The sequence below is a fragment of the Centroberyx gerrardi genome, chromosome 5 (assembly GCF_048128805.1).
Source record: "Centroberyx gerrardi isolate f3 chromosome 5, fCenGer3.hap1.cur.20231027, whole genome shotgun sequence".
Lineage (NCBI taxonomy): Eukaryota > Metazoa > Chordata > Actinopteri > Beryciformes > Berycidae > Centroberyx > Centroberyx gerrardi.
The window spans coordinates 27,859,833-27,870,136 of NC_136001.1; the positions used below are offsets into that span (position 1 = coordinate 27,859,833).

Here is a 10,304-nt window from a genome sequence, read left to right on the forward strand (position 1 = left end):
GGGATTTACTGAACTAGCATGATGCTCTGCTTCTACCTCCTGGTATGTAGAAACACCGACTAAAAATATTTCCAAAATTACTTTCCTTTCAATTTTTATTAAATTTATGTCAATTTCTGATACAATCCAAGATAAGAGAACACAGGGTTCTTAGTTTTTCATTTTCTTCATTTTGGTGTGTAAAACAATATTACCTTAGAATTTGGAATGCCATTGCTTTGTTTTGATGAATTTCTACAAAACTCCATTACAAGCACGTTTTGGGTTTTTGTCATTTGTCAGCAAATTGCTGGTCGATGGTTTGAAGGATTTACAGTGATGATTCTACATCCCACAGCCTTGATGTGAAGGTTGCCAGAAACAACATCTTGCCACATAAGTGCTCTAATCAGTCAGTGGTTAATTGGTTGTAATGCGTGTAATGTAATGTGAAACCAACCTGCTCAGTGCATATGCCTACCAGGAAAATGATCTGTCTGGTCAAACGAGAGGTGCAAAGTACAATATTTCAGAAATTCAAGTGTGTACACTCCACTCCAAGAACCGGTTCACCAACTACACACAGTACAATGAGCAAGTTCATTCACAAGTGCAGAGATGCTCAAACAACATAAATCATGCCCTGCTGGCTATTGCTGAAACAACCGTGCTCACTTTGCATACTATTTACGAGTTGTTTTGGGTTGTGTATGTGGTTTCTCTTGTGGTTGGCTGGCTGTTCATCTTTCAGGTGTCTAGCCTGTCTAGTGCGACCTGCTCAGAGCTGCTGAGCCGTCAGAGAAGGTCTTGGATCATTAGCTCCTTTAGTGTTGAGGAGGGGCATCCGGGGCCCTTCCCATATGTGTTGGGCAAGGTGAGTAAACCACTAAACAAGGTATTCAGCTGTCCAATGTCCCCATTAACAAATGAACAGTTTCAGCCAAAAATGCTATGCATCCATTTTTGAAACAGCTCAAATGCATTCATTGATATTTGTTTAAAAAAAACACAAATGCAGATTTCTGTCTGAAAAAAAAAAAAATTATGTCAGCAAAGCTCTTAAGATTGCCAATACTTTAATTAGTTGTCTCTAGCTTTATGTGCTTTACTTTCATACCAGCAATCATTTTGTTAAAAGTGACTGTCACTCCTACTTTTTTATAGTGAAACTCTTCTAAATAATGAAGAACGTCAGATCCCCAAAGGCTGACTATAAAGTGTGTGGTGGTTGTATTGTAGATTGATATCGAGCGGAAGTATCGTATATATTTTGATCTGTATGGGGAAGGAGTGGATGAGGAGCCAAAGGGAGTCCTGTCCATACATAGAGAAACTGGCATTTTGTCCGTCCACAAGGCTGTGGACTATGAGGAGAAGACATTACTCAAGGTTAGACCATGCACATATTACATACCAACATCCAGTGACATCAGACAATTTCTTATCTACTTTGCTGTAAAATTGTATTTATACATTATGACTAACTTCAAGTGAATCGTTTCATCCCACAGCTGAAATTTGAGGCCAGAAAGACAGATTTATCACTGGACACTAAATTAGGGGTTGAGATTGACATACTGGACATCAACGACAACCCACCACACTTCCAGAGAGATCTGTTTGAAATCAGCATTGAAGAGGAACAGGCACAAGGTAAAGAATATGCTGCAGACGTAAAAGGACTCCGGTGAAGTGACATATTGAACAGCGGTCTAAAGGGTTTTGTCATTTTCCAACAGGCTCCTATCTCCTGTCTGTGGTAGCCTATGACAGAGACAAGAAAGGGACAGCAAACTCAACCTTCCACTATGAAATCAAATCCGTGTCTCCAAACCCACCAGATACTGAATTCTTCATTGATGAGTTTGGGATGATTTCATTCAAGGGATGTTTGGATTATGAGGCAAGAGCTCCTTTTCTTAATATATCAAAATTTCAAAATCACTGGAATAGTTGGAATAATGGAGCAGTAAATACGTGACCTCACCTCACATGAGAATATATGAAGCTATGTGACATCTGCATTTGACACTGGAGCTATGTGTGGCATTCATGCAGTAAAACTGCCATGCCTGCTTTGAGTTTTAAATCCTTTAATGTGTGTCACAAAAACTTTAAAACAAACTAAAATGAGTTCCGGGGTGAGGTTGACCTTGAGAATTTTTTAAGAATTAGGCACACATCAGAACAGATGTCTGCCCAGGAGCAACTTTAACATGAACTTAACACTTTTCATTTAGCAGCTATATCTCACTGACAGCATATTTACTGCAAAAATGACATAATATCCATCATATCTTTATTTGTTGCAGAAAATATGGGGGGTATGCCTCTTAAACCGAAACAATAGCTTTGCGCAATATGCAAAATCATTCTGCTACTTCACCGAGAAAAGGACGTAGGGAACTTTTATAAATATGTAAATTCAACATGTCTAGCTCAGTATGTGCAATCCTGCTCTGTATACAAAGCAAGACACCATTCATCTACCCATTCTAACCCATCTTCATTTGCTTCATTCACTTGTATTCAGGTGGGTGATGCGTATACAGTGTTGGTGGAGGCCAAGGACCACGGTGAAGTAGTCAGCCTGTCCAGTTCGACCACCGTTCTCATCCACGTCCAGGATGGGAACAACCACCTGCCAACTATCAGTGGACAAACAGTAGGCAGTCCTCTGGGTTAACAACATGCTGATTTACAGTACACACAGCATTTCAAGAAATCACATAAAGTATGAAAACATGACATCAAATGAGACAAATGAGACAGACAACTTTATTTTTCTGATTGATGCCCATTCATTTTGTGACCACCTTCCCCTTAAATTTGTGTAAAAAAACAGAAAATCACTAAAATTGGAGTTACAAAATATTACAGGAACACACACAGCAAAATTGTCAGTATTAATTTAACTGTGAGAGTGTAAAAATCAACACTGTGCTAGTATTTAAGTCCACACCCATCAGAGTTCATTTAACACTTTAGATAGTTTTGAACAGCCGCCCCAGAGCCACATCCGCTCTATGAATGGACAAAAACACTCCAATTAACACTTGTCAACTCCAATTACCTGTACCCAATTAACTCTCACTAACACTGGGAAATTTGCCATGCGGTGATATACAGATGTGTGTGCAGAATTATTGAGCGCCTTTGGGATTGTTGTTAGATTGTTAATAGATTTCTAAATGCCTCCTTTTGACGTCTGCACCCTGGATTCATACGACAGGGCTCTGGCAAAGTGAAAGAAGGGGAGACTGGCTCTTCTCCTCTCCGGCTGCATGTCACAGACCGGGACAGTCCCAACAGCCAAGCATGGAGAGCCAAATACACCCTCCACGGTGACGAGGGAGGGCACTTCAAGATAGTCACAGACCCAGACACCAATGATGGAATCCTGACAGTAGTAAAAGTGGGTGTTGCTTGACTACATGCTTTACATTTCACTGACACCCACCTCTGGTCTGACACACCATAATTACAAACTTGTTTTTTTAAAACCCTGCTCCCACTTGTAGTACAGTAAGTTGGGACATTTTCAAATGCTGTACTGTTATTGAATTAGAAAAGGTCTTTTTTAATTATAAATATATCAAGAATTTAAAAAACCCCCAATACTTTACAGTCACATATTCACCATAACTTCATATTGAATGGCTTCCAAATCCTAATCAGGCTCTCTATGTTTTCTGTACTGTTTAATTTCAGCCTTTTGACTTTGAGGAGGGAGCAGAGAGGCAGCTGTCCGTCTCGGTGGAAAATGAGATGCCGCACTTCTCCTGTCAGGTGAAGGAGAAGACCTCCGCCGGCCTCTGGACGGTTGACACCAGCGGAGGTGAAGCTGGTTCAGGTCAGCCTCATTCTGTGAATGTCCTCATTCAAGTGGAGGATGCCAACGACCCACCGGCGTTCAGTGTGACTGTCAAAGAGGCCATGTTGGAGGAGAATGCCCCCATTGGAACCTGGGTAGAGGCAGTGACCGCCGTTGATCCCGACTCCAGTCATGCGAGAGATTTTGTGTAAGTGGGATGGGAATATTGGAGGATTCTTTCCTCCAATATTTCAGCAAAGTTCGTAGAGTTTTATGTCTCATTAGGAGCCTCTTACATTCAAAATGGCTATATGTTATATATATATATATGATTTTATGATTAGTCTTACTTTGCATTTGTCCACAGGTACATGGTAGGAGATGATCCTGATGGCTGGGTGACAGTGGATCCCCAGACAGGCCACATCACTACAGCCAATATACCGGACAGAGAATCTCCCCATGTGGTTAACAGTGTCTACACCATCTTACTGCATGCAGTGGACAATGGTACCACTAAAAGCAATGCTGGCTGACACGGACGTAGACCCTATATTTCATATTTTCATGACCATGGAAAGGTTGCAATCAAATGTCCACTTCTTTTGTGACACTAGTTCTTTGTCTTGGACAGGCGAGCCACCTATGACCGGCACAGTCACACTGCTGATCCATGTGAAAGACCAGAATGACAACGTGCCACAGCTGACAGTGAACCACCTGGACATGTGTGTGTCTGATGACCCCACCAGCACCAACATCACAGCCTTTGACCTGGACGACGCGCCCTTCGGAGGGCCTTTCCAATTTGAGCTGCTGGGGGATGTCAAAGAAAAATGGAAACTGGATCCTTCATATGGTAGCAACAGCAATCTCCCGTATTTAGTTCTGAACTGAGAAGCTAGAAATATCTGAAACAATATTTCAGAATCATTAAGCAAACAACCATTTCGTTAATTTTCCCATTAATTCTCACAGGTTACATGGTGGAGCTGGCGAAGGAGCCTAGTGTGTATGCCGGCCCACACACAGTGGAGCTGAAGATCTCTGACATGCAAGGCCAGTTTGCCGTGTGCAACCTCAGTGTGACTGTGTGCGACTGCTCCGGCACACACAACTGCCGGAGCAGCAGGGCCACTGTCACGCAAGTCGGCTACGGAGCTATGGGCATTGTGTTTGCCTCGCTGTTTGTACTCCTGTGTAAGAAACTCTGACTCACTGCCTTTATGTTAGCAGAACTGGAACATACTATATATTTATTTGGGAAAACTTATTTGCATCCTTATTTATCCAGGCAAGTTGACTTAGGACAGATTCTTATTCACAGCCGACCAAGGGAAATATTTGTGGGACAAGGGCTGTTGACATACACATCTAGGAGAGGGTCGGTGCAGCCACAGTCAAACCCCAACCTCAAAGCCTCCAGACTGTCTGGGGATTCAAATCTTCCTATCACAAATTTGCCACTCTAACCATTAGGCTACTGCTGTTGGAAAACAAGAGTATGGTAAGGAAACATGTCAGCAATAAGTCGTATCTAACAAACCATTGGATTATTTTTTCATTTGTGTCCCACTGGCAGTTCTCCTACTGTTGGCAATCATCATCTCCTGTAAAGAGGAGTTTGCTGCTTTGGAGATTGACAATGCCTCTGGAGAAACCCTGCTCACATCAAACATTGAGAAACCAGGAACAGACTGCAAGGTTAGTTTGCAAACAAAGCAGTATTTTTCCAGATTTACCCCCATACAAATATCAGTAACAGTTTCCTGTTTTTTATTCAAGGTATCTGATATACTAGAAACAATGTCCACTGACAAGGAGCACAAGGATCTATCTAATTGGCGCAGACTGGGTGAAGTAATACAGCAAACACACCATTCAGCAAAGGTAGGTATTGACAGGTTAACTCAGTTGTCTGGGTAAATAAAAGTGATATGGACATCCACCGCTTTCACTGGTGCTGGACACGGACTGAACTGCAAAATTCAAAGTAGGTCCGCATAACATTCTTGTTCCAGTTTTTTTTTATTGTGGCAATGTTTTGACCAAGTTGGTCTTCATCAGGTTTTCTCAAACACACTTTACAAAGTCCAACTTGGTCAAACAGCTGTTCGCTCCAATAAAAAACTGGTGGAGCAAGAATGTTGTGTGGAGCGACTTTGAAGTTTGCAGTTGTTCAGCACAGTCTCTTCTTTCATTCATTTTGACAGGTTATGGAGCAAACCTTCAGTTACCAAGATGTCATAGATTATACAAGGGAAAACCTTACCTATCAGTCCAATGGCAACTCTTGGAGCAAGGTAATATGCATGTATCATTACTACTTTTTAAATAAAAGGCCTGGTCAATGAGAGATCAAATAACTACTTCACAGTCCAAATATTCACTTTCATTTTTGCACATCTAATAATCACTTTTCTCCAATGTTAGATGACCTCGCAGTCTGTTATAGGCAGCGACTACCACCACAACCACCAGGTACAGTCACAGTTGTATAGTTTGTGCTCATTGTCAGTATAAGACATTGGTAGAAGGAAGTTAATTTGGTCTCAATGTGAACTTTGTGTCGTGTACAGGTTCAGGACAGGAGCACAATGCATTCCCTGTACAACCAGAGCTCAAGCTACGTGTCAGACGCTGCTCTCTTGGCCCTGCTTCATCGGGTGTGTAGTGTGCATGCAGTGTCTCTTTCATGGTTAGGGGCAGGGCTGCGACTTGTCAGGATGTGGTCTATTCTACTGCACAAAGCACTACAAATGCATGTTTGAGCCGGCTGCGGCAGAATAAACAATGTATTCTAAGGTTTGACTTTGACCTCCCTCCCACCCCCACCCCCCCTTCCAGAGACTGTCCTCTCTCCAGGCCATAGAGGAGGATCTGGGGGAGTATCCGCCTCACCCCTATGTGGATGAGGGGGACTCGGACATCCTCTCAGAACTGGAACGCATCTCCATTCCCGACGACGGTTTGAACCCGAGAGCGCTGCAGGACCTGGGCCCCAAGTTCAACCAGCTGGCTTCCATTTGCAAACCGCCACATATACAAAATTGAAAATGCATTCTTAGGTAGCCAACTTCTGCTGTGTGATGTTCTATTTGTTCTGGGAGTGGGTGAGAGAACTAGAAATTATCTTTTGTAAGTGTGCAGAGTGTAATTTTGTTCCAAGTTGTGATATTGTTGGATGATCCAAATCCTTGTTTCTATATGTAAAAAGCTTTAAATGCTGTATGTTAAGAATGTTTTGGGGAATTTGTGATATCAGTAAAGTATGCCAGTCTAACAAATCATTTCTCATGTAATTTATTAGTAATTGTTACAGAACAAGTTTCCCCATGTTAATTTACCAAGAGGGAAAAAAAGTACAACTGTAACTCATGTTCATCCAACTTGTGGGAAATGGTCCTTCCAAGAGCATTTTGAAGGGGGGTAACATTATGACAGTCCAGTAGACGTGCCATCTAATTCATTTACAAAGAAGTTAGTTGTAAAAAAAAAAAAAAAAAAAAAACATTACAAAATTAAATTGCATGCCTGCTGGCCTGTTCATTCAAGAGACTAAACCAAATTGCATGCTTCCAAGTTGACTACCAATGAGTAAATTCTTATTCCTAGAGCACAGCGTCTGGATTCAAAAATTGAGAATTGCATATAAAGGTCTAAAGTACAATATTCCCAACAATACATTTGGGATAATAAAAAAAAAGAAAAGACAGCATCTCTGCTTCTAAGTGCTTCAGGGGGGGGGGGGAAATTAAGGAGGGTATTCTTCTTAAATAAATCTGAAAACGATGATACTACTCATTGTCTATTTACAGAAAAGGTTAACAAAAAAAAAAAAAGCCTTCACACCCTCCCACTACCCATTTTAGGGAGGGCTCGCTGGTCAGCGTTGCTCTGCCCTCTGCGTGTGCGATAGCCTCTGAAGCCCCTGCCCCTCAGGAAGCGGCCTGGCACGCCGAATGTTTCCATGTTCAACTTTTTCTCCTCCGCCCAGGTGGTTCTCCTGAGAATGGGGGGGGAAAAGAAATTTAGCTGCGAATGATAAAACCCTGCAGTATAACAATCAAACACAAAAGTTCATCTAAATCATGAATGGGCAAAGAGTGCATAGTCACCTGGGCGTAAGGTCTGATGGGATGTTGTCAAAGAAGCATTTTGTCTTGTCGTAACACTTTTCTCTGAGAGTTTCCTCCTCCGTACCCTCGCTGTTCTGGGTTTCCACCCCAGAACTCACCTTCTCCTCTGTATCTGCAGCAGGTTTCAAAACAAAAGAACACCTTGACATCTGCTTGCCATCATGTCCGCTGAACTTGAACATGACAGTTGATATCCTTTGATAGTCAACATACCTTCAATCTCCTTTGTCAGATAATCTTTGTTGAACTGAGCGTTTGCAGTTTCAAAGTCAAAATCGGACTCAAACTGCAAGGTTGTAGCCTTTGAGTTTTCCACCAGCAGCTGGCCTCTGCTACGGTTCCTGGACCTGCGACTGCCTGCAGGCGAGCACCGGAATCAGTCATTAGACACTGGAACTAGACAGACCATTGTAACGTTTAGTTTACAAACCACAGTTTTCATTTGATACCTTGTTTTCGTCTTGGTCTCTGGTTCTCCTCATTGCCTTGACCTTGAACCTTGGCTGTGCCGCGCTGAGGCGATGCCTGACCTAAACATGAGTAAATTACATGTTCAAGAGGTTTTTCAAATCAGCTTACGGGAGAGACAATGGAAGCCCATAGAAATAGAAGATGAGCGACTCCTCTCAGGCCAAAAGCACGTATGTATTGAACTGGTGAGGACACACGGTTTTAAGACCTACTGTCTTCGTCTGCTTACTGTTGGGAACATTCTTCCTTTGAGCCTGGGAACCATCCCGGCCAGAGCGCTGGGTTGAACGAACAGGCTGTCTGCTCTGCTGCTGGGATGACGACGGTCCCCTTTTCTGGCCAACATTGGCCAATGGCACCGTCTGGACAGCCTGCTCTACCATGGGACCTCTTCTGGCTGGGATACCCTGAAGTCCCGCTCCTTAGGGAACAGGAACAAGCATGACGGGGCTTAATCAGATGTGGATAGACTTGAGAAGCAACAACAGAAATCTGATGGGTGTTGGCAGAAAGCCTAAATCTAATGTCACTGAGAGATCTACTGTCTGAGAGCTTTACTGTACCTAGGCCCAGTGCTGCAGCGTACTGCTGGTTGAGTAGAGAGCTAGCAGCCAGCTGGCTGTAGGACGGCATCATGTCTCTGTACGGACTCCAGCGTGGGTGGTACGCAGCAGACGAGCTGCCGATAGATGACTGCAAAATCAAGACACGGAGCTTATCAGTTCTGGATATTATGACTTACTTTTCATACTGTACAACTCAAGGAAATGACTACGGAACCATCAGGTCCTTCAGCGCTTCATAGCCTACCTGTAAAATAGCAGGATCATGAGGCAATCCATGGTGTGGCTTCGGTGGCTCGGACACAGTGATATCCTTGATGTCACTTCCTCTGAAAATTATGTACTCGTAAATTTCATCTTTGGGTGGCACTGGTCTGTCTGTATGTCGGCCCTCTGTCCCATATGATTTAACTGTTGGGGGATAAAAACACAGACACAAAAAAACAAAAAACAGGATTTGCCTTTTCTGCAGCATACTATAGATCATGGCTGCTTACAATAATAGTAGTCAGAAGGTAAGAAACACAGCAGGCCTATCCAGTCCTTGTTAGGCCCACACCATGCAAAATACCAGCCTACCTTTGGCTAAAGCAACCGTGGACTTGTCCGTGTCCACAGAGGACAAAATCCCCTCATAACGAATCTGTGCTTTGGATATCAAACTTATTTTACTGCCAATATAAGGGGTTCCTCCTCCAGCACTCATGTCCGGTCCTATTGCAGGATAGTCCCTATTCTAATAAGCACCGGCTAGCGTTCACCTACAGCCAACACCAGACATTAACTAAAGTGCAGGTGCATAATCAGTGGGCAGCTGTGCCCTTTATAAGATTGCCGGTGACACACCTCCTACCTTCGGGGTCACGTTGTCTGCGTGTGGGACTGGGTTCGCTCCTTTAGTATACAGGCGTACACCGGAGGCAAATAGCAGGGCGGCGGAGTCTGCACTCATTTTAAAAGTGAACGGTCGTTCATACTAACACACATACAGCAAGGTAGGCTAAAACAATGGCTCCCAAACCGGGGACCGGGGACCGGGGACCGGGGTCCTTGAAAGGATTTGTAGCAGCTGCCCAGCAAAATGAGGAATTATATAATTTCACTATTATTTAACTCCCCACAGAATGAGAATGCATACACTTTTTTCATCACAGGTTTAACTACTCCTGTTATCCCCCCCCCCCACCACATAAATATGTAGCTAATTCTGTACCATATCTAATAACAAAAGCCTTCTCAGATGTTCCTTTTGGACAAAATCTTGTCCAAGTCCGTGGTCTAATAATCTGGGGGTCCATGTCATGAAAACATCTGGGAAGCCCTAAGCGAAACTTTTGT

General features: G+C 43.1%; 2 protein-coding genes across 2 annotated transcripts; one reads left to right on the forward strand and one right to left on the reverse strand.

Annotated features, from left to right (window-relative positions):
* Window positions 1-18: 18 nt before the first annotated feature.
* Window positions 19-6,847, forward strand: cdh27 (cadherin 27). The gene is made up of 15 exons (XM_078283611.1): window positions 19-42; window positions 731-853; window positions 1,219-1,368; window positions 1,491-1,632; window positions 1,719-1,882; window positions 2,513-2,644; window positions 3,212-3,394; window positions 3,691-4,001; window positions 4,161-4,303; window positions 4,428-4,652; window positions 4,772-4,993; window positions 5,376-5,497; window positions 6,227-6,274; window positions 6,373-6,459; window positions 6,641-6,847. The coding sequence occupies exons 1-15, from the start codon at window positions 19-21 to the stop codon at window positions 6,845-6,847; spliced, it is 2,283 nt and encodes a 760-aa protein (XP_078139737.1).
* Window positions 6,848-7,095: 248 nt separating this feature from the next.
* Window positions 7,096-9,673, reverse strand: LOC139925936 (protein LSM14 homolog B-like). The gene is made up of 8 exons (XM_071917465.2): window positions 9,546-9,673; window positions 9,214-9,377; window positions 8,967-9,096; window positions 8,633-8,824; window positions 8,382-8,462; window positions 8,146-8,289; window positions 7,912-8,044; window positions 7,096-7,799 (listed from the first exon to the last, which is right to left on the reverse strand). The coding sequence occupies exons 1-8, from the start codon at window positions 9,670-9,672 to the stop codon at window positions 7,640-7,642; spliced, it is 1,131 nt and encodes a 376-aa protein (XP_071773566.1). The 5' UTR covers window position 9,673; the 3' UTR covers window positions 7,096-7,639.
* Between the last annotated feature and the right edge of the window lie 631 nt (window positions 9,674-10,304).

Coding starts and splice junctions, on each gene's coding strand:
- cdh27 (XM_078283611.1), top strand. CDS start 19: ATGATGCTCTGCTTCTACCTCCTG. Junction 2,645..3,211: donor CAACTATCAGTGGACAAACA/GTAGGCAGTCCT, acceptor TTCATACGACAG/GGCTCTGGCAAAGTGAAAGA. Junction 6,275..6,372: donor ACTACCACCACAACCACCAG/GTACAGTCACAG, acceptor TGTCGTGTACAG/GTTCAGGACAGGAGCACAAT.
- LOC139925936 (XM_071917465.2), bottom strand. CDS start 9,672: ATGAGTGCTGGAGGAGGAACCCCTTATATTGGCAGTAAAATAAGTTTG. Junction 9,378..9,545: donor CACGGTTGCTTTAGCCAAAG/GTAGGCTGGTAT, acceptor ATCCCCCAACAG/TTAAATCATATGGGACAGAG. Junction 8,290..8,381: donor GAGACCAAGACGAAAACAAG/GTATCAAATGAA, acceptor GCTCGCCTGCAG/GCAGTCGCAGGTCCAGGAAC.